The sequence below is a fragment of the Sus scrofa genome, chromosome 13 (assembly GCF_000003025.6).
Source record: "Sus scrofa isolate TJ Tabasco breed Duroc chromosome 13, Sscrofa11.1, whole genome shotgun sequence".
Lineage (NCBI taxonomy): Eukaryota > Metazoa > Chordata > Mammalia > Artiodactyla > Suidae > Sus > Sus scrofa.
In genome coordinates this window covers 167,857,788-167,882,648 of record NC_010455.5, presented here as the reverse complement: position 1 = coordinate 167,882,648, position 24,861 = coordinate 167,857,788, and the positions used below count along the sequence as shown (strand labels likewise).

General features: G+C 35.8%; 1 protein-coding gene across 6 annotated transcripts in view; it reads left to right on the top strand.

The window, feature by feature from the left end:
• The window catches only part of ZNF654 (zinc finger protein 654), an 88,079-nt gene that overhangs the window by 13,135 nt on the left and 50,083 nt on the right, over positions 1-24,861 (top strand). For 5 of the 6 annotated variants that reach the window (XM_021070740.1, XM_021070739.1, XM_021070747.1 and 2 more), the window contains exon 2: positions 10,184-10,329. In XM_021070740.1, coding sequence (XP_020926399.1) covers positions 10,184-10,329 — 146 coding nt within the window. Of the gene's footprint in view, positions 1-10,183; positions 10,330-24,861 lie in introns of those variants that run through there. The other variant, XM_021070743.1, reaches the window with a different exon arrangement.

Below are 24,861 nucleotides of genomic sequence, written 5' to 3'. Positions count from 1 at the left end.
GATTTTATTAAGTGGCACAGCTTCTATACTTCCTCTAGTAAAGGGTATATCACTTGAGGTGTGTAAAACTCAAGGCATCATCTCTGTAAGGCTCCGTCCTTGTCGTTTCCATAGCTCTAGTGTTCTGCCTTTGTCTCTGGATTTCTCTGTCCCCAAGCTGTGCCAAGACATTTTTAGTCCTGTGCTGCCTTGGCTGTTGCCAATTCCCCTGAAATTCTTAGGCCTGCTGAGATAAAGTCATAAAAGCACTCCTGTTGCACCCCATATTTGTGTTAATTTGGTAATAACCTTAAGTAGGTATCTGCAAGGAAGCTGCTTTTAATGTTCCCTATGTCTGTACTCATATGAGCCCAGTGCAGACTGTAACTTTTTTGTTACTTGCTCAAGACCCTTTCTTTTTTTCTGCTTTTAACTGTTCTAGGCCTTGCATAATTTATTCTACTAAATTGGCAGTATAAAGATTCAGCTATAATGGGATATGCCATTTCAGATAGACATAGTTGGTCTCTGTTTTTGTTTATATCTTAGCCTGTTCTTAAGTTGTCCCCTCCTGTCTTCCTTTCCTTTTCTCTTTGCTTTTGGGCTTAGGTTTTATTATTCTTTGATTATCTCTTGTAAGATCTCCCATAATGTCAGATATAAAAGCCAAGGTATTCTTTTTTTTTTTTTTTCTTTTTCCCATTTTCTTTTTAGGGCCACACCTGCAGCATTTGGAAGTTCCTGGGCTAGGAGTCAAATTGGAACTGCAGCTCCCAACTTACACCACAGTCAAGGTAACATCATATTGGAGCCACATCTGCCTCCTACGCTGCAGCTCATGGCAATGTCAGAGCCAGATCCTTGCCAGGGATTGAACCCGCATCCTCAGAGAGTGTTGGGTTCGTAACCCACTGAACCGCAATGGGAACTCCAGGAATTCTGGGTTTATGAAAAAGCATTCATTATCAGACAGATTTTGCTCACTTTCATCTCCCAGTTTTAAGGAAATCTTACCAGCTCAATGTCAAACCTAGGTCTGACCTCTTATTTTATTTTTCTTCAGTTTTGCTTTTTTTTAATCCATTCCCTGAGGCCTGAGTTCCTGGGGCGCTTTTCTTTGAGAGACCACGCCATACCATACATTGTCCTCTGTAAAAACTAGTAATTTGAAATGCACCTGGAATGCTTCAGGTATTTAAAGATAATCTTACAGGGGATTTCCCTTAGCGGTAACGAACCTGACTAGTAGCCATGAGGACGAGGGCTTAATCTCTGGTGTTGCTTATTGGGTTAAAGATCTGGCATTGCCATGAGCTGTGGTGTAGGTTGCAGATGTGGCTGGGATCTGACATTGCTGTGGTTGTGGCATAGGCCGGCAGCTGAAGGAAGCTCTGATTCGGCCCCTAACCTGGGAACTTCAATATGCCACATGTGCAGCCCTATAAAGACAAAAAAAAAAAAAATTTCAGCTTTTTTTTTTAACCTTTCAAATCTATGCAAATTTTGTTACCTATAGCAGTCTTGATCTCCATGGTTTGGTTTTTTAGTTGTTCTTATTATGTAATATCTATTTCTTTAAAAGATCTGTCTTGCTATAGTTGGATTTGCAGTCTGGTTCACTGAGATTTCTGTCCTACAGTTCCTGTGCTCCCTCTGTTAGATACCTTTGGAACCAGTCCTTCCTTTCTAATGAGTAACACTAAACTATTCTTTTTCCACAATTCCATCTTTAAGAATACAGAATTGACAAATGGAAAAAAAGAAAAAAACCTATGGAATGGGAGAAAATATATGCAAATGATGAAACCAACAAGGGGTTAGTATACAGAATATACAAACAGCTCATACAACTCAATATAAAAGAAAAAAAAGAAAAATCCAATCAAAAAATTGGACAGAAGACCTCAATAGACATTTTTCCAAAGAAAACATATAGATAGCCAACAGGCACATAAAAATATGCCCAACATAGCTGAACAAACAATATGCCTTGTTGAACACTGGGTGGGTTTTAGGTTCTTGCTACTAAATATTACATACTTTTGCAGATTCCAAACAACTTTTAACTTATTAGCATCTGTTTAGAATCTGTTTTCTAAATCATTTCGTGGTTTTTTTTTAAGTTTTATTGAAGTATAGTTGATTTACAGTGTTGTAGATTACGCACAACTTTTAACTTATTAGAATCTATTTCTAAACCAGTTTGGCAGATTTTTTTAAAAATTTTATTGACCTCTAGTTGATTTACAATGTTGTGTTAATTTCCGCTGTACAGCAAAGTGATTCGTTTATATGTATATATTCATTTTTGTATTCTTATTCATTATGGTTTATCACAGGATGTTGAATATAGTTCCCTGTGCTATACAGTAGGACCTTGTTATTTATCCATCTGATATATAATAATTTGCATCTGTTAATCCCAAACTCCCAACACCTCCCTCTGCCACCTCCCCTCCCCCTTGGCAATCAGAAGTCTGTTCTTTATATCCGTGAGTCTATTTCTGTTTCGTAGATATGTTCATTTCATTTGTGTTATATTTTAGATTCCACATGTAAGCAATATCTATGGTATTTGTCTTTATTTCACTTATCATATGCATGTATGATAATATCTAGACTGCAAATGGCATTATTTCATTCTTTTTGATGACTGAGTAATATTCCAATGTATATATTCATATATATATATATATATATATATATATGTATGTATGTATTCCATTACACACACACACACACACACACATATCTTTGTCCATTCATCTGTCAGTGGACATTTAGGTTGTTTCCATATCTTGGCTATTATAAGTGGTGCTGCTGTGAACATAGGGATACCTATATTTTTTCAAATTATAGTTTTGTCTGGATATTTGCCCAGGAGTAGGATTGCTAGATCATATGGCAACTCTTACTTTCAGTTTTTTAGGAACCTCCGTACTGTTTACATTCCCACCAACATGTAGAAAGGTTCCCTTTTCTCCATACCCTCTATGGCACTTGTTACTTGTAGACTTTTCAGTCACGGTCATTCTGATTGTTGTGAGGTGGTACCTCATTGTAGTTTTGATTTGCATTTCTCTACTAATTAGCAGTGATGAACAGCTTTTCCTGTGTCTGTTGGCCATTTGTATGTCTTCTTTGGAGAAATGTCTATTTAGGTCTTGTGCCCATTTTTTGATGGGTTGTTTGTTTTTTCGTTGTTGAGGTGTATGAGCTGTTTGTCTATTTTAGATATAAGCCCTTGATAGTTGCATCATTTGCAAATATTTTCTCCTGGTCTGTAATATGTCTTTTTATTTCGTTTATGGTTTCCTTTGCTGTGCAAAAGCTTGTAAGTTTCATTAGGTCCCATTTGCTCATTTTTTGCTTTTATTTCCATTGCCTTGGGAAACTGACTTAAGAAAATATTTGTATGGTTTATGTCAGAGAATGTTTTGCCTTCATTCTTTTCTAGGAGTTTTATGCTGTCATGCTTTTAAGCCTTTAAGCCATTTTTAGTTTATTTTTGTGTGTGGTGTGACGGTGTGTTTTAACTTCGTGGTACTTTTTTATATGACATTAATTTTAGATTTTCTTTATATGATTATCATGATAGGAAAAAATCACATGACAATGACTTTTTTTTCTGACAACTTTATTTTCTTTATTCTCAGTGAAAACTTAAAAAAAAGAGAGAAATCCTCAGCTATCAGTTCAGGCATGAAGTAATTATTTGTATTGCTGTATCTAGGATATCTTTCATTTGTCAGTGAATATTGAACTAAACAGTTGAAACTCAGCAGTAACTTTGAATAGATTTTATTTGGGAGTGGTCTACCTGCTTGCTAAAAGTGAGTAAAGTTTATTGAATTAATCACATCTGGAAACAAATAATTAACCACTTTATACTGATGCAATGAAATGGTCTCCAAAGTAAGCTTAACCTTGCCACTTTTTAAAAAACATAAAGTACACTGCTAATAATAGCTATTTATTTTGTACCAGGAATTATCCTGGATTTTATCTTTTTTTTTTGCCTTTCTAGGGCCGCTCCCGCGGCATATGGAGGTTTCCAGGCTAGGGGTCTAATCGGAGCTGTAGCTGCCGGCCTACGCCACTGCCACAGCAACTCAGGATCCAAGCTGCATCTTCGACCTACACCACAGCTCACAGCAATGCCGGATCCTTAACCGACCAAGCAAGGCCAGGGATCGATCCACAACCTCATGGTTCCTAGTCAGATTCGTTAACCACTGAGCCACAACGGGACCTCCGTATCCTGGATTTTAATATATTATCTGTAATTAAGGTAATATTAAATTCATTTACCAGAAACTTAGACTGAGAAGCTTAATAACTTTGCTAAGGTTATATAGCTACTAAATGACAAAGCCAAGTCTGTCTGATTCCAAAACCTGTATTCTTTCCACAGTGCTACCACACTACCTGGTTTATTTTGCTAACTGTAAAAACAATCCCCATAGGTAAGAATAAATCTTGGTGTGAAGTTAGATAACTAAGTAAGGAAAATAAATGTAGAATTGTGTTTATATTATAAAATAGCATCCATGAAATAAATGAGAACAATTGATATTTGTTTTTAAATATTTAATATTTTTTAAACTTTTTAAAAACATTTGATTTTTTAATTTAGTTTTTTTTTTTTTTCCTTTCTTTTTAGGGCTGCTCCTATAGCATATGGAAGTTCCTGGGCCTAGGGATTGACTTGGAACTGGAGCTGCCAGCCTACACCACAGCTATAGCAACACAGGGTCTGAGCTGCATCTGCAGCCTATACTGCACCTTGTGGCAACATCAGATCCTTAACCCACTGAGCGAGGCCAGGGATCAAACCTGCATTCTTGGGTTTTTAACCTGCTGAACCACAGCGAGAACTCCTAATTCAGCTTTTTAAAATTTTAATTTTTTTATTTAATGTTTTTATTCAAAAAACTGAATTTTATTTTTAAACTTAAAAATTAAACTAATTTTATACTTATTGAAGAGTACACTTGTCAAGATCAGGAAAGTAACATTGTATAATATTCACTAAATTACAGACCTTATTAGAAATTTACCAGTGTTCTAACCAGTGCTCTTTTTCTGTTCCAGAATGTTAATTTCTGATCTTACATTGTATTTAGTTGTTATTTCTCCTTATTCTCTTCTATACTGTAACAATTCTTCAGATCAGTTTTTGTTTGTTTTTAAATATCCTGCAACTTGGGTTCATCTGATAATTTCTCATGATTGGAATGAGGTTATGCATTTTTGGCAAAAGTGCTACAAAAACTCTCTTGTCTTGAGGCATCATAACGAGATTTATGATAATAACATGCTTTATTACTTACTGGTGATATTTACCTTGATGGCTTTGTTAAGTTTGTGCTTGTGGGTTTTCTCCACTCCAAAGTTACTATCTATCTATTTGTAGTTGATAATTCTCTTGGGAGAGATATTTTGAGACTGCAAATCCTACATCTCCTCCAGCTTGTCTCACTAATATTAGTGTTGAACCATGGTTCTTGTATGCAACATTCATTACTTTGTACAGTATTTGCTTAATGGTGATTCTCTATTTTTCTCCTTTCTTCTGTGTTTATTGATTGGTATTCTACTGTGAAGAAGAGCTGTCTCATTTCTAGCATTTATTGATAAAATTGATTATTTGTATCAGTATGGACTCATGGATATTTATCTGGTTCCACGGATTAAAGTCCAGTACTATCATCGTATATTTTATTGTTCAAATTGTTCTAGCTTTAGCTGGTTGGAGTGACTTCAGGTTGGTTCCTGCATTCTTTTTTTTTTTTTTTTTTGGTCTTTTTGCTATTTCTTTGGGCCGCTCCCACGGCATATGGAGGTTCCCAGGCTAGGGGTCCAATCGGAGTTGTAGCCACTGGCCTATGCCAGAGCCACAGCAACGCGGGGTCCGAGCTGCGTCTGCAACCCACACCACAGCCCACGGCAACGCCGGATCCCTAACCCACTGAGCACAGCCAGGGATCGAACCTTCAACCTCATGGTTCCTAGTCAGATTCGTTAACCACTGCGCCATGACGGGAACTCTGGTTCCTGCATTCTTATATCCCATCATTATTTCAGCATTTCATTACTTTCTGGCAGCACAAAATGTTCCAGTCTTTTCTTGATATTTTCCCTGCTCCATTTCTGCCAGAGGGGGGCTTGAGCAGCTCAAGTTCCCTGAGCTTAAGGAGCCCCCCAAGTTCCTCATACTGAAGAATAGTGTTTAGAAACCAAGATTTGGGCCCTAAGAGTGTATATTACTACTGAGGTGTCATTGTTCCTAGGCTCTTTCAATGTACAGAGCTAGGAAATACTTACAGATACAGTAGCTATATTATAAATGAATAGCATAATCATGCTGAAAGGGATATCAAAAAAGGCTAACTTAATATTTCTTACAGTGTTTATTTTAGGTATTTAGGTTTACAGATTTATTCAATGCATAGATTGGCATGTAGTATAGCCATTTTTTGAAGCTCTTAGAATGGAAGGTAATTGTGGTGTGACTTCTGGTTTGTTGGTCAACTTTTAAAAGTGCGTGTTTTTAAACTGTGAACTGTGAGGTGTTTGAAATGAAATTGATGCCGATGGGAAGTTTCAGGTGGGAAAATGACAGGGATTTGAATGGCCAAGTAATAGTGAAGTCATGCTTGATTTTGTGTTAATGATCTAGTCTATTATTACCTAGATATAGAAATTAAGAGGATTGTTTGCTTAGTGACAAGCTTGTATTTGTTAGTTTTCATTGTTATGTGAGAAAAAAGGAGAGCTCGGTGAAGAAACAGATAACCATATTTGAGCACTTTACATTTTTTGGTTCCTAAACTCCTACGTTTGTATTATTTTTATAGATTTGTGTATTGGTCAGCTCTGGCTGCCATAACAAAATATCACAAACTTGGCAGCTTAAACAGTAGAAATTTATTTTCTCAGTTCTTGAGGCTAAGAATTCTGAGGTCAGGGTGCCTGCATGGTCAAGTACTGATGAAGATGCTCTTGCTTGCAGACTGCTGTCTTCTCTGTGGCTTCACCATGGCCTTTCCTCAGTGCATAGTTGTGGAGGGACAGAGCACTCTCTCTCTCTCTCCTTCTCATCCTGTAAGGCCAACAATACTATCTGATTAGGACCCCTCCCTTTAGGCATCATTTAACCTTAATTACTTCCTATAATCCTGTCTCCAGATACAGTCACACTAGGGATAAGACTTCAATGTATGAACTTTAAGGGGACACATTTCAGTCTGTAGTAGTTTGGATGGTGTATTTAATGTTTTAAAGTAAAGAATATAACCCTTGATACAGTAATTCTTTAATATAACAGTAAAGGCTGTTACTTGTTATAATACTAAAGAAAAAGAAAAAAATGTAAGATGGGTTGCTTGCTGCACAATGGCCTGGTAGAACACATTCAGATTATGATGTCATGGTGTCAGCTTTCATTAGCTGAGTGCTTAGGAGAACAGTTACAGTGCAGGAGAAAAATTTCAAAAAGACAGTGTAATATATAGTTTTACATATGTTAATATTTAAAAGAGAAGTAGTGTTATAATGAATATTATAGTGTTGTTAGTGTCTGGCATGACATTAAACAAAATAAAACGATACAGTCAGCCCTCTGTATCTAGGCTCCATATTTGTGTATTCAACCAGCTATGGATCAAAAATATTTGGAAAAGAAATTCTAGAAATTTTCAGAAAACATAACTTGAATTTGCTTTGTGCTAGTAGCTATTTACATAGAATTTACATTGCATTAGGCCTTATAAGTAATCTAGAGATGATTTTAAAGTATATGGAAGGATATGTATGTATGTAGTTTATATGCAAATATACCATTTTATATAAAGGACTTGAGCATCTGCAAATTTTGTTATGGGGTGGGGAATCCTGGAACCAATCCTCTGCAGATACTGACAGTCAACTGTATATTAATTTCAGCTAGTGTTGTTTATGTCCCTTCAAGGGTATTGTGGCAAACCTGTTGGAGGTGTGCCCACGGTACTTTTATTGTGTTAGCTTTGGGCTCAGCTGAATCAGGCAGGGTATTAATAGCTAAATTTTGGTGAATAAGGGAAGCTACAATGAGAATAGAACCTAAGAAAGAGAATGCTTCTCTTCTAAGGAAATAAACCCAGCCCATAAGTAGGAGGTGAATAAGGTTTTAAGTAGAAATGTATTAGGGCACACTATTTGGGACTAAAATTAGGAAAAATGTGAGACGTCAGATATTGATTTTTTAATGTGGCACCAGGATTGTGTTGTGGAGGCCAAAAAGAGGCAATAAAGGTGGTCAGACGCTTTAGTGAAGAGAAAATTTAAAGCCAGGGAACCACTGTTTATCTAACAATCTTTTCTTCTATTTTATTTTTTGCTTGTAGTGGTTTGGAAAAAATCTGTCCTTCTACTTAGAGTCATCATAGTTAGTAGTAGTTTCTACTTCCTAGCAAGTAAAGACTACTAGATATAGAAGGGGACACAGTTTCACAGAGATAATACCCTCTAGCTTTCTTTTTTATCCATATATGTTTCTAGAAACACTGGAGACATGCCAGCCACCTGGCATTGCAGTTTGCAGTTGTCAAAGAACTGTGAAGGGTCTGGGATTTTATCTAAGGCAGTTGCCACAGTTTCATGAATGCTGGCCTAAGACATGAAACTCCTGGGTCAGAGATAACAGACTTTGTTACTCATGGCATAGTAAGCAGCATGAGCTTCAAGTTCATGATGGTTCCCTTTGCCCCTCAAGTTTCACAAAGGTGATGTGAATGGCCCAGGTTGATCCTGAACTCATAGTAAGTTTATATCTCGGCTCAGGAACATCAACTTAGAAAGTCCTATTCTTTCATAGTGGTTTGCAAGCATATCTGTCTGACCTGGGCTCTAGAGGGAGACATTGTCATGCTTATACTGGACAGTAAACAGGTTCACTGCTTTGGAGTGAGACATCATCTGTTTTTCAAGAATGTTTCCTATAAACATCTTTGAAAGGATGAAGGCAGTCAGGGCCTCTTTTAAATTGTGGAAATACATGAGACCCCTGGAAAATTGTCTCCAACAGGAAATGATTAGTATGTAAAGTCCTTGAGCTCGCTCTGAATGTCCTTGGCTTTTCTGCTCTGCTCTGCTCTGCTCTACTCTAGTTTTACCAGCTTTTAAATTATGAGTTGGCAACCATTTTGTGTAAAGAGGCAGATATTAAATATTTTAGATTCTGAGACGTGGTTTCTGTCAGAACTACTCAATGTGTTGTAGTAGGAAAGTAGCTATAGATAATATGTAAGTAGATGAACTGATTGTGTCCCAGTAAGCCTTTATGGACATTGAAATTTGAGTTTCATATGATTTTTATATCACAAAATTTTTTTTCAACCATTTGAAAATGTAACATCCATTCTTAGCTTGTTGATCATACAAAGTGGGTGTCAGGCCAAATTTGGCCCACATGCCAGTTTGCCAACATGTTTTAAAAGATGAATTTCTAAAATAAAATAGTTTTATTATAGCAGTCGTGCATGCGAGAGATTATAATTAACATTTTGTAGTGATTGATAGTTTTAAAGTGTTTTCTCATAAATTATGCCTGTTTAGCTTCAGAGTAAATCTGCAAGATAAACATTATTACCTCCATTTTATGGTGAGGAAACTAATGCACAGAGAAAGATGACTTAACTGAATTCATAAAACTAGATAAGTGACAGATTGATTATATTCTATATTGTTTTCTCCATAATAAGAACTTTCATAATCAGAGCATCATGCCACTCTTTAATCCTCATTTGTTTCCAGAATGTTTAGAGTTTGGTCTTGTAAATAATAATGATAATAATAGATTAACATGCTTATTTATAATTTTATTACTATATTTTGTGGTATAGCTATTTTAATATTTGATAATCGATGATTTGACAAAGGCTAGATATGGGATGTGAAGGCATCTGTTACAACATTTGGCAAAGATTTGGCAGTTGAACAGTGTGGTTGTTCATACATTTTATTTCTTTTCCACATTTTCAAATATAATTTATTTTCAGATGTATACCATGAAACCGTAAACAAAGAACTTTCTTTCCCTTCTCAATTATTTGTGTTCATGTTGAACTAATGTTTTAATTTATCTGATGTTTTTCCAGTTTTTTAAACTTGTGTTGAGAACATTTTCTCTAATAAAGTGCTTTTTTGATTGTTTCCCTATTAGGTGGTTGAAGATTATGCTGGAAGATGGCAGGTCCCTTTGCCACAGCTTCAGGTTCTTCAGACTGCACTTTGCTGTTTTACTTCAGCCAGTGCATCATTCCCAGATGAATGTGAGCACGTACAATATGTTTTGAGTAGCCTTGCTCTGTAAGTACTCTTTACTTATAAAAGTATTTTCTTGATGCATTTGAGAATTCATTTTTGATTATTTTCTCTGTGTAAGGAACCTTTCCTAAAAAAAAAAAAAAAAAAACCCGTCCTAAAGTCTTCCCTCAAAAAGGAAATTTCTGTTTCTTAATTTAAGTGTTTAGGTTTAATTTCGAATATTTAACCACTATTTTAGTTTCGGAATTAAATGAAATTGTTATATAGATTCTTAGGGTCACTACCAGCACTTTCCTTTCCCTTTTAATTCCTCAGATTGCCTTAGCAAACTTTAATGGTAAATCCCAGAATGTAGCAATTGAGGCCATCATATTAGCAGAGGGACCTTAAATCAGGCCAAAAAGAGGTTAGGAAACTTTGGTTTTTAAAAATACTTGTAAAGGACTTCAAGTTAAAGATCACAAACTGAGTACTTTATTTGTCCTTTTTGTCATCCTAGATCCTACTAAATTAGTACAGAAATAAAAAAGGGAAGTATAGTGAAAAGAAAATAGAGAAGAGTCATCAATGAATGACAAAATTTTAACAATTTTCTATGGGAAAGAAAACAGATAGAGGAATGATCTTTGAAACATGGCAGAGCAAGTCACAACTTATTTATTTATTTATTTTGGTGCCTCAACTTATATCATAGTATTCATAGTATTCATTTATTAACATTGCAAAATACAATAGAAAATATCAGAGTATGTCTCATAGGATAAGTATTATTTTATGAATTTTTTGTTTTATATATTTTTATGCATACATATACTTTATTATTAGTAAAATATTTTTTGAAACTGTGGGTATCATTAAAAAAAAATTATCCCCTGCCTTAAAAGAAGACTGTCCTGCTTCCCTTCCCTTGGAATCCTAGGGAGGTGTAGAATTTGAACATGCAAGGTATGAAATAGAGAGTAGTGAATGAGATACTTTGGGAAAATACAGATAAAGGAGTTAATTGCAGTTTTTCTATTCAGGCCATTCACCAGACCTTAAGGCCAGGGTAAAGTAGGGAAGCATCATTGCTACTTTCTTTTTCCCTCTAAAGAAATTAATTGACTTTGGAGCAGTTACCTTTGTATGCTGGCAATTAACCGTTCTTCTTTAAGACAGCTAGCTAATCACTTAATTACCCTAAAGACAAACTTACCAGTCCTCAAACTCTAGACAGCTTATAGTGCTCCCTGATTATGGCATTATTCTTAAATATTGATGAATATTCAGTAATCATCAGACATTTGAGGAATGCATGAAAAAAAATACAGTGAAAAAAAACTAAAAAAAATTCTGGGAGTTCCCGTCGTGGCGCAGTGGTTAACGAATCCGACTAGGAACCATGAGGTTGCGGGTTCGGTCCCTGCCCTTGCTCAGTGGGTTAACGATCTGGCGTTGCCATGAGCTGTGGTGTAGGTTGCAGACGCGGCTCGGATCCCGCGTTGCTGTGGCTCTGGCGTAGGCCGGTGGCTACAGCTCCGATTAGACCCCTAGCCTGGGAATCTCCATATGCCGCGGGTGCAGCCCAAGAAATAGCAACAACAACAACAACAACAAAAGACAAAAAAAAAAAAAAAAAAAAAAAAAAAATTCTGGACAAAACAGTGTTAAAGTTGAAAACAAAAAATTTAAAAGAGATATAAATCTGTAATTAGCATTTTCAGAGAAACCTGAGAGGACATTAAAACCTCAACATGCTGTGTAAAAGGAAAAATGAGGTATACCAAAAATGAGTTTGTAGAAATTAAGAAAATATGATAGTTAAAATTTAAAATTCTATAGGAGGGTATTCTTTGGTGGTGTAGTGGTTAAGGATTCAGCCTTGGAAACTTCCACACCCTGTGAGCAAAGCAAAAAAAATAAAATGGGAGTTCCCGTTGTGGCTCAGTGGTTAACGAATCTGAGTAGGAACCATGAGGTTGCAGGTTCGGTCCCTGCCCTTGCTCAGTGGGTTAAGGACCCAGCGTTGCCGTGAGCTGTGGTGTAGGTTGCAGACGCGACTCGGATCACACGTTGCTGTGGCTCTGGTGTAGGCCATCGGCTACAGCTCCGATTAGACCCCTAGCCTGGGAATCTCCATATGCCGCGGGAGCAGCCCAAGAAATGGCAAAAAATAAAATAAAGTAAAATAAAATAAAATAAAATAAAATAGTTAAAGTGGTAAATTTAAAAAAATTAAATAAGTAAAATTAAATTCTGTAGGACATTTGGAAGGTAAAATTGAAGAAATAATTCAGAATGTAAAACAAAACCATAGAGAAGAAATGTGTTAAAAAAAATTGATACAGTGGCTTCATAAAGGAGGTTCATTATTGTATGTGCTGGAGTTCCAGAAGAAGAACTTAAAGAATATACATTAGAGAAAAATTTCAAAGACATAATAAAAGAATTTCCCAAAAATAAAAGCCATAAGCTTCCAGACTGAAAGAGCCCAAGAAGTGTTCAGCATAGCGAATATAAAAGAGACTCAGCTAAACACTTCATTTTGTGATTTGAAAATACCAAGAATGAAAAAAACAGATTTGAGCACCTTCTAGAGAGAAAAAACTAGGTTACCTACAAAGGAACAAACATCAGATTGATATCAGTCTTCTTATAACCAACAGTACACGGTAGTTTGTAATGAATCAGTGTCTCTAAAGAGTTGAAGAGAAATTATTTTCAGTGTAGAATTTTGTACTCATCCAAACTGTCAGTGAAGTATAAGAGTAGAAACAATATTTCTAGGCATGTAAGGACCTGGAAGATTGACTTGTCTACATAATCTTTTTTGGGAAGTTATTAGAGAATGTGCTCCAGAGGAATGGGGTGAAATATCAAAAGACCAGATGACAGTGGATTTAGAAAACCATAGCTTTTAGTTAAGGTAGAGGGAAGAATGGTCCCAGAATCACTGTAGGTCTTACAGATATGTCATCTCCAAGAGGGAACTATCCAGTAAAAATGGAGATTTGTAACTAATCTTGAGGATATGGAACCATATAGTTTTCTTCATGTAAATGATTCTTACTGACATTGTTTTTAAAGTACAAAAATAATTATAGTCATATAACTGAGGAAAATTATTAACCTATATAAGACTGTTTGATGGAAGGTGTGGGTTGAAAGTGAAGGACAAGGACACTAGTTCTCTTCCTTTAATTCTTATTTTACCAAATGGAGTGTCAGTAGTACATGAAACCATAAATAAACGTATAAGTAAAGTTATAAAAATAAAAGAGAAAATAATAATGAATAACTTTTGGGAAGATGGAACTGGTTGTATGAGGGGTTAAATTCTCTCACAGCAGGAAGTTGAGTAATACTGAAAATTGGTAAATCAAGAAATACTAGGAAAGCTTATTATCAGCAGCTATTAAAAATATTAGAAGTTGTTAATTCCGAGGCATTGGACTAGTGAGAGAGGGCTGAAGCCTTTTTGTATACTATATTGTTAAATCTTGAAGATATGTAAATTTCATATTTATATATGAACTGTATTTTTTGCATAAAGATTTTAAAGAGTACATGTACATGGTGCTGCTTTAAAAGTTTATTTATATGTGTTTAAAGTTGTAGGAGGGAGCTATGTGAAGTGATAGATATGTTAAAACTGGCTTAATTGTGATCAATTCACTATTTCTGTATACCAAAATATCAAGTTGTATACCTTATATATAATTTTTGTCAATTATGCCTCAGTAAAACTGAGAAAAAAAAATGTGGGAGAAAAGAGTTTAGAATATAATGTTATTTAGATTTGTAAGAGCATGGCAGTTTATTTTTTTTAAATATTTATTTTGTGATGCCTAAATGAATATGAGAAATATTAGGAGTTCTTGATTATAATTTAGAAATCTTAGGCTATTAGATGACTAAATCATGGAAGGTCAAGGGCTAGAACCAGTTTCATGATTCTCTAAATCCAGAGAATAAAATACCATCTAGAACTGTTCCTTTCCATCATTCTTTTGGCTTCATTCTCTTAGGGCTGCTGACTGTCTGGAGATTAAGTTTAGTTTAATAACCAAGGGAGAAGAAATCTCTGCTCCCACTTCTAATCCTCAAAATATTTTGGGAACTCAGGCCTAGCTTTGGTTATGTTCCCATTACTTGAACTAATCACCGTGTTGAGGACAGTATGGTAAGATTTTTGGCCGAGTGATGGCAAGGCAAGCCCATCCCATGGCTAGGGAAAATGGGATACTATGTTGGTGGCCCCGTGAGGACCACAGAAATGTTGGAGGGATAAGCAGTTTCCTCAAGAAGTGAGTGTAATAGTGTGAAAGAGAGGTAGTAGCTAGGTAGACAAAAATAATAGATGTCACTACAAAGAATATTTTTATATGATATTTTGAAAGGTACCAAAACAATTTCAATTATTTTCTGCTGATTTCTGAGGAAAATTAAATAAGTGTTGAAAGAATTACATTATTTGTAAGCAAGAAGTAGTATTCTTGATCCAGTGTCTATTTGGATATTTTCCCCCCTTTCATCTCTATAATCTTTGTCAACTTTAGTGTTGTAATGTAAAAATGTACTTTAAAAAAATTAAGTCATTTATTGATTTGTTTCATTTTTTGCTAGCTTTTTTACTTCTGCTTATGAAAAGAATAATGAATTAAGCAAAAGCAAATCTTATCTATCTTTCTAGGCAAAAGAAAATAAATTATCTTGGTGGTTTGTTAAATAGTAATGTTTCTTGTAAGGAAAACTTTCTGCATTATTTAAATTTACTTTAACTGAAAAGATAATTTTACTTTTGATACCAGAAGAAAAATGGGGAAATAGCAACATGATAGTACCATTCAAAGAGCAGTAAGTCTATATAATAGTGTTCTATTTAAATATTTAAGCCAGAAAACTAAAAATTATTATTATTCCATAATTATTCCTTCATTCATTCTATAAATCTCTGTACTTGGTTCTAGGAATAAAATAGAAAAGATAGATAAGTTCTTGTTTTCAAAGATCTTATAGAGCTAAGTTATTACACAAGCAGCTCCACTATTATGTGTTGAAATTATGAAAGAATTACAGGGTACAGTGAGAGAGTATAACAGGAGACCTGACTTGGTCTGGGAGGTAGGGAGAATTTGCTTGGTTAACTAATACTTGAGCTGAGCTCTGAAGGAATGATGGAAATAAATTTGATGAAGGAGCAAGAGACTCCAAGGAATGGCAAATAGAATGTTCAAGGTACCTGGAAAGGATGTCAGGATATTAATGTAGTTCATATGCCTCGTATCTGTTTGCAGAATTCTTATGATGTATATCATGTATTTTATATTTTTATTTATAACAAAAAAGTATAGATAAGCTAAATAAGTAGTGTCTCTAATATTGTCATATACTTGTGTGTGTGTGTGTGTGTGTGTGTGTGGTATGAGTATAAAAGATATATCAAGAAACAATAAATGGAGTTCCCATCATCCCTCAGCGATTAATGAACCCGACTAGTATTCATGAGGATGCGGGTTCGATCCCTGGCCTTGCTCAGTGGGTTAAGGATCCGACGTTGCTGTGAGGTGGTATAGATTGCAGACATGGCTCCTATCTTGCATTGCTGTGGCTGTGGTGTAGGCCAGCAGCTACAGCTTGGATTCGACCCCTAGCCTGGGAACCTCCATATGCTGTGGGTGCAGCTCTAAAAAGACAAAGAAAAGAAAAGAAAAAAAAAGAACTCCAACAAACAGCCTAACTTTAGATGCCAAGGAATCATAGTAAGAGGAACAAACAAAGCTCAGAGTTAGCAGAAGGAAGGAAATAAAGATCAGAGTGGAACTAAATGAAATAGGGACTGAAAAGGCAGTAAAAAGATTGATGAAACTAAGAGTTGGTTCTTTGAGAAGATAAACAAAATTGACAAACCTTTAGCTAGACTCACCAAGAAAAAAAGAGGCCTCACAATCATAACTGAAATAGGAGAGAGTATAAGCTGATTCCACAATACAAAGGATCATGAGACCACATTCATCTCATGGTATGCATGGGGGCTTGGTTCCAGCACTTCACTGATACCGAAATCCATGGATGCTCAAATCTCATATATAAAATGGCATATTTACATATTTACATATAACCTAAGCACATTCTCTGATATGCTTTAAATCATTTCTATATCATTTATAATATCTAGTACAATGTAAATGCTATGTAAATCATTATATGTTGTGAGCCACACGGGAAGTCCAGTAAATCATTATAAATACAAAGTAAATGCTATATAAATCATTGCCAGTGCTCAGCAAATTCAAGAATTCTGGATTTTTTTTTACCCAAATGTTTTCCATCTGTGGTGGACTGAATCCATGAATGTTGAGTGTACAGATATGCAGGGCTGACTACTATGAAGACTTATACTCCAGTAAATTGGACACCTGGGAAGATGTGGATAAATTCCTGCAAACATACTGTTTACCAGAACTGAATCATGAAGAAATAGAAAATCTAGGTAGTCCAGTTACTAGTATGGAGATTGCATCAGTAATTCAAAACTTCTCAACAAACAAAAATCTAGGACCAGACAGTTTTACTGGTGATTCTACCAAATATTCAGACAACTAATACCAGTCTTTCTCAAACTCTTCCAAAATGTAGAAGCAAAGCAAACACTTACAGGCTCATTTTACAAGGCCAGTATTACCTTAATATCAAAACCAGACAAGGACATCATGAAAGAAAAGTGCAAGTCACTGTCCCTGATGAACATAGATGCAAAAATCCTCAACGAAATATTAGTAAAATGAATGCAACAATACATTAAAATTTTGACAGAAATAGAAATAATCTTTAAAATTCCTAAAATTTGTATGGAACTACAAAGAAACCCTTAAGAGGCAAGGCATTCTTGAGAAAGAAGGACAGAGCTGGAGGCATCATGCTTCCTGATTTCAAACTACAGTTGATCCTTGAACAGTGTGGGGATTTGGGGGACCAATTCTCCCACCTCTTATGCAGTTGAAAGTTATTTCTGTTTATGTAAAAACCCAGGTATAAGTGCAGTTCAAACTTCTGTTGTTTGAGCATCAACTGTATATTACAAATCTATAGTAATTAACAAAGTATGGTACTGACATAAAAACAGACACGTAGATCATTGAACAGAATAGACCAAAATTAAACCAACACATATAGGGTCAATTAATTTATAACACAGCAGCTAAGACTATACAGTGGGAAATGGATAGTCTCTTTAATAAATGGTGTTGGGAAACTGGACAGCCAAATGAAAAAGAATGAAGTTGGATCACTATTTCATATCATATACAAAAATCAGCTAAAAATGGATTAAAGAATTGAATGTTAGACCTGAAACTGTGAAACTACTAGAAGAAAACATAGGTGGTAAGCTTCTTGATATTGTTCTTGGTGATAGTTTTTTTGGATTTGACACTAAAGGCAAATGAAAGAAACCAAAAAATCATCATTTGGGACTACATCAAACTAAGACATTTCTGCATAGCAAAGGTAATAACCATCAATAGAATGAAAAGCAGCTTTACTGAATGAGAGAAGAGATTTGCAAATTATATATCTGTTAAGGAGTTAATATCCAAAACATGAAGAACTCATACAACTAAAAAAAAAAAAAAAAAAAAAATCAGATTTTTTTTAAAAAGGGCAGATCTAAATAGACAGTATCGCAAACAAAACATATAGATGGCCAACAGGTACATGAACATGAGTTCATCATTACTGATCATCAGGGAAATGCAAATCAAAACCACAAGGGGTTATTACTTCACACTTACTAGAATGATTGTTATCAAAAAGACAAGAAAGAGTAAACATTGCAAAGATGTGGAAAGAAGAATCCCTGTGTGCTGTTTTGGGATATGTAAATTGGTGCAGCCACTATGGAAAGGACTGTGGAAGTTCCTCAAAAAGTTAAAAATAGAACTACCATATGATCCAATAATTCTACTTCTGAGTATTTATATGAAGGAAACAAAAACACTAACGCAAAAAAATTTTGCCACTCCTATGTTCATTGCTGCATTATTTACAGTAGCCAAGATATGGAAGCAACATAAGTGTCCATTAGTAGATGAAAGGATAAGGATGTGTGTGTGTGTGTGTGTGTGTGTAAAATTGACCATAAAAAAGAATGGAGTCTGGTCATTTGGGTCAGTGTAGATGGACCTTGAGAGTGTTATTCTAAGTGAAGTTAGTCAAATAGAGAAAATCAAATATCCTAATGATTTCAGTTACATGTGGAATCTAAAAATAAAATAAAACTGAACTCATGGATACAGAGAACAGATTGGTGGTTGCCATGGGTTGGGGTTGGGAGTGGGCCAAATGGGTGAAGGTAGTTAAAAGGTACAAAATTCCAGTTATTAAATAAATACATCATTGGATCTTTTGTATAGCATGGTGACTGTAAAATATAATAATAACTGTATTATAAATGTGTAAGATGCTAAGAGTAGATTTTGTAAGCTCTTACGATAGAAGAAACATTGTGGCTATGTGTGGTGGTGGTTGTCAGACTTACTGTGATCATTTTGTAATATATGCAAGTATCAAATTATTATATTGTATACCTGAAATTAATATAATGTTGTATGTAAATTATATCTCAATTTTTAAAATTTACCAAGATGAAGGCACCAAGACATTTTTAAAATATTTAGTAAAAATAAATATGTGACTCATCTTGACTGTAGCCTATTGGTTATATTTTTCTTAAGCCATGGACTTGAAAAAGTGTTTCATTCTTATTTTGGACCTGGGGAGATAGAATATAATTTCCTGCTGGTCTTATAGGGAATAATCACAGATTTATTTTTGTTTCCTTTTTAATTTTCTTTTTGATTAAGATAGGTTTATACAAGTTTAAGATAAGTTTATGAGTAATTGATAAAATTTATAGATTACTTAAGTGAAGATCTAGTTAGGGAAATGTAAGTCTTGCTAGATAATTCAGTAGGGGGAATTTGATTTAATTCATAGAACCAGTTTCATAATTGTTAGATGATCTGAGAGAATAGACCAAGAAGATGCTGAGCCTAGACTTGGCAACTGTAGTTAATTTGCTGTTAGCCCTGGAAATGGAAGGATGAAGGAATGATGATGGAATGCTAAATTCAGAGACTGGAGATGGATGGTTGCTGAGGGAAAGAAGCATTGACCTGCGTGAGAGGAGACCTTAAAAGAGATATAATCACCGCTAAAGAGGATCCAGAAGAAGAAGGGCAGAGGCAAAAGACCCCTCATTGCTCCCTTCCTTCTAACTTTCAGTTTTCCACCACTGCCTCCCTTGGCCAAACCTAACCAATTAGCCAGTTGGTTTCTGCATGACATAGAGCTCTGTTCCCCAGCATCCCCTCAGTTTAGGTAATATAAATGTATTGAGAAGTTTTGGGATGGTGGTTATTGCCTTCCAGCCTTAAGGGAGGAACCAGCACCATTGGAAACCACTGAAGAATCACACACTGACCCAACATCCCTGGCCAGCACAGTGAGGAAGAAAGTTATTCCCCTGAAAATGGATCAGTCTTCCTTCATCCAAAAACGGCTGGGAGAACAGGAGCAGAGGGGACCATCACATGATTCTGGGGGCTGGGAGAGGTTTGCTGGACCCCAACGGTGGCTCCTTAAACACTAAGGGAGAAACAGATTCCTTCTCTGTGGGCAGAATTCCTCACCAGAGCCAATTCTTACCCTTTATAAGGCTGTTACTTCCCTAACACTTTCATCCTGTAGGTTCAGCACAAGTTTGTCAGCAGTGATGTAGATATGATTCTGTGGTGTACTGATTGTCTTGGAGATCAGAAACCTTTATTTTTGAAAGCTATTTCCACTGTTTTATTGAATTTTTGGTTGATAGATTTTTTAAAACAATGGACACCACTGTTTTTTGTTGTTTTGTTTTCTGATGAAGAGTCTGCCATCCTTATTTTTGTTTCCTTGTATATAGTGTGCCCTTTTTGGGAAGCTGTGTATGGTTCAGAATTCAAAAAGTATGGTGAGCATACAAAGAGATATCCTTCAATTTACATCTCCATGCACCTTAGTTTCCATTTCCTTAGGCAACTAATGTAATCATTCTCTTGGATTTCCTTCAAGAGTATTTTATGCAAATATAAGAAAAAAATCATATTTTACTTTTCTTCCATTTAACAAAAATGCTAATATGTATCCACACTGTCTGGAACCATTTCTTCACTTGGATGTCTTTCCCATCATAGAAAGATCATCATCAGTCACTAAAATGGCTGCAGAGTAGAGTTCCCATTATGGCACAGTGGAAACGAATCTAACTAGTAACCATGAGGTTGCAGGTTCGATCCCTGACTTTTCTCAGTGCATTAAGGATCTGGTGTTGCCGTGAGCTGTGGTCACAGATACAGCTCGGATCCTGCGTTGCTGTGGCAAAGCCCGGCAGCTATAGATCCGATTAGACCCCTAGCCTGGGAACCTCCATATGCCACGGATGTAGCATCCCCCCCAAAAAAATGGCTGCAGAGTATTTCACTGTTACGGATATATAAAAATATAATTAACTGGCACTCTGTTAATGGGTATTTAGATTTTGTTCCATTCTGTCGCTATTACCAAAACCCTTTAATGAATTACCACACGTGTGGCCCTTGGAATATGTACAGGCATACCTTGTTTTGTTGAGTTTTACTTTATTCGATTCACAGATGATAGTTTTTTACAAATTGAAGGTTTCTGGCCAAACCGGAAACCTGGTTTCTCAAACCCTGTGTTGAGAAGGTCTGTTGGTGCCCAACAGAATTTGCTGATTTCATGTTTCTTTGTCATATTTTGGTAATTATCATAATGTTGGAAACTTTTTCATTATTACTACATTTGTTGTGATCTGTGATCAGTGATCTTTGATGTTACTGCCATGACCCAGTGAAGGCACAGGTGATGGTTAGCAATTTTAGCAGTAAAGTAGTTTTTAAATTAAGGTATATACCTTGTTTTTCTTATATATAATATTATTGACACCTTAATAGACTACAGTATAGTGTAAACATAACTTTTATATGTACTGGGAAACCAAAAAATTTGTGTGACTTGATTTATTGCAACATTCACTTTATTGTGGTGCTCTGGAATTGAATCTCTAGTATCTGAGGTATACCTATACAATGATATTTGTATATCATACAGGTATCCTAGAGTAGAATTGCTAGATCAGAATCTAAAGTTTGTCACTTTGGTAGTTCCTGTCGTGGCGCAGTGGTTAACAAATCCGACTAGGAACCATGAGGTTGCGGGTTCGGTCCCTGGCCTTGCTCAGTGGGTTAACGATCCGGTGTTGCCATGAGCTGTGGTGTAGGTTGCAGACGCGGCTCGGATCCCGCGTTGCTGTGGCTCTGGCGTAGGCCGTGGCTACAGCTCCAATTAGACCCTTAGCTGGGAACCTCCATATGCCGCAGAAGTGGCCCAAAGAAATAGCAAAAAGACAAAAAATAAAATAAAATAAAATAAAGTTTGTCACTTTGAAAGTGCCACATTTTCTCTATAGGAGTTGAACCATTTGTTATTAAGACCTACATCTTTGTCAATGCAGTGTTTTAAAACTTTTTAAAAATTATGATTATTTTCAAACCTACACAAAAGTAGAATACCATAATAACCTGCCCTTACCCATCATCAGGTTCAATAATTAATTACCAGTATATCATCAGTCTTATTTCATCTGTACCTCCACACTCCTTACCCATTGCTAGTTCTTTTTTTTTATAATTTTATTGAGGGATAATTTCCATGTTATTAAGTTTATGCAATTTAAGTATAATTATATAGATTATAGTAAATTTATAAAGTTGTGCAGCCATCACCACAATCCAGTTTTATTACATTTTCTTCACCTTAAAAATTTCCCTCATGGCTCACTTTCAGGCAGTCCCCAGTCTGTCACCAGTCCAAGGCAACTACTGATCTGTTTTCTATCTTAGTAAGCTGCTATATCTAGACATTTCATGTAAACAATATCACATAATATGTAGGCTTTTACATATGAGTGTTTTCACTTAGAATAATGTTTTCGAGGTTCATTCATGTGTTAGCACTTATCAGTAGCTCATTCATATTTGTGCTGGATATAACCCATTGTACCTTTTGTTTATGCTTTCAGCAATTGATGAATATTTAGATTGTTTTCAGTTTTTTGGCTATGAATATTGGTGTAAAAGTGGACAAATGTTATTTCTCTTGAGTAGATACTTAGGAATGGAACTGCTAGATGCTGTGATAAGTTTATGTTTAACATCTTTTTAACATAGAACTGTTAAACTGTTTCCAAAGTGAGTATACCATTTAAAATTCTAACCCGCTGTCTATAAGTGTTCCAGTGTCTGTACATCTTTACTAACCCTTGTTATTATTTGTCTTTTTCATAATAGCTGTTCTAGTAACTGTGTAGTGGTATGGCATTTTGCTTTTAATTTGCATATCCTCAGTGCTGTGCAAATATGTTTTCATGTACTTTTTTGTTATTGCATACCTTCTTTGGCAAAATATTCACATCTTCTCACCATTTTTAAATTGGACTGTTTGTCTTCTAATTCAGTTATAAGAGTTCTTTATATATTCTGGACATATTTCCTATCAGATCAGATATGTGATTCGTAAATACTTTTTCCCACTCTGTGGCTTGTCTTTTCATTTTCTTATTCAAAAAGTTTATTGGTGCTTTTAAGAAATTTAATTTTGATGTTCCTTGTGCAGTCTCTCACATTTCTTATTCTTAAGCATTTTAGAATTTTTGGTTTCTACTTTTTACCAAATTTAAGAAATTTCTTCAAAAGTTTTTTTAGAAGCCACAATTATGTTTTCTTAAAGGACGCCACTTGAAGGGAATCTATGTTTGACCCACACCTTACTGATTGTTCTGTTCATTTTTTTCAGTCTTTTTAAAATTTATTTATTTATTTAGGGCCACACCTGTGGCATACGGAAGTTTCCAGGCTAGGGGTCAAATCAGAGCTGCAGCTGACAGCACATGCCACAGACACAGCAGCATGGCATCTGAGTTGTACCTGTGACCTACACCATAGTTTGTGGCAACGCAGGATCCTTAACCCACTGAGCAAGGCTAGGCGTTGAGTTCGCATCCTCAAGGACCCTGTTGGCTTCTTAACTCACTGATCCACAGCAAGAACTCCCTTTTTTAGAGTGTGTTTTATTTTAGTAATGCTATATTTTGTTTTCACTGATATTGTCTTCTGCAGTATAATTTGGCAGTAATCCCACAAAATGTTTTTTTCATCTCAGATATATTTTTTATCTATAAAAGTTTTAATTGGGTCTTTTATGTCTTCCATTTCTCTGCTTAACATGATTATTCTTTACCTCGGAGTTGGCAGACTTTGGCCCATCAGATCAAATGCTGTCCATGGCCATTTTTTTGTTTTTGCTTTTAATAATGGCTCCCAAGCTAAGATGGTCTATGTATTTTTATTTATTTTTTTATCTTTTTATTTTTTTGCCTTTTCTTGGGCTGCTCCTATGGCACATGGAAGTTCCCAGGCTAGGGGTCTAATTGGAGCTGGCTTATGCCAGAGCCACAGCAACGTGGGATCCAAGCTGCGTCTGCGACCTATAGTACAGCTCATGGCAACGCCGGATCCCTAACCCACTGAGTGATGCCAGGGATCGAACCCACAACCTCACGGTTCCTAGTCGGATTCGTTAACCACTGCGCCACAATGTGAACTCCTAGTTTATGTATTTTTAAATAGTGGTGTTAAAACAAAAATGTGAGAGAGACCTTAATGTTGCCCAGAAAGCCTAAAATATTATCTAGCAACCCAGACTCCACCGTAAACACAATTTAACAGTGGAAGAATTTGAAGCCAGTGGTGCACTGAATGAAGGTCATGATAGCAGTAGCCCATGTGATAGCAATAACACAAACCCACTTAACTCTTGACCAGACTTATTTAAATCCTCCACAGTAAAAGTAAGTGGAAGAAAAGGCATGTCTGTTTCCAGGCTCAAATATTAACATCAGTCTATACTTTTGTATATCATGAAATCCAATTTTTGGCTAAAAAAATACAAACACATAAAAAAGAGCAAGAAAAAATGCACTATCAAGAGTCAAAGCAATTTGTAGAATCAAATTCAGATATAAAGGTCTGGGGAGGAGTTCCTGTTGAGGCTCAGTGTGTTAAGAACCTGACTGTTATCCATGAGGATGTATATTTAATCCCTGGCCTCAGTAGGTGGATTAAGGATCTAGCATTGCTGCAAGCTGCACCATAGGTCCCAGGTGCGGCCTGGATCTGGCATTGCTGAGACTGTGGCACAGGCCAGGAGGTGCAGCCCTGATTTGATACCTGGCCTTGGAATTTTCATATGCTGCAGGTGTGGCCGTAAAAAAAAAATTATGTGAAAAAAAAAAGGTCTAGGGGAAATAGTGGATAAAATGGTTGAACATACTGAGAATTTCAACAGAGAGCAGGGACACTTTAAGTCTGATTCAAATAGAAATGCTGGAAATGGAAAAATAAAGTAACAAATGAATAATGCCTCTGCTGGGCTCATCAGTGAAGTCAACACAAATGAGGAAAGAATGCATGAACT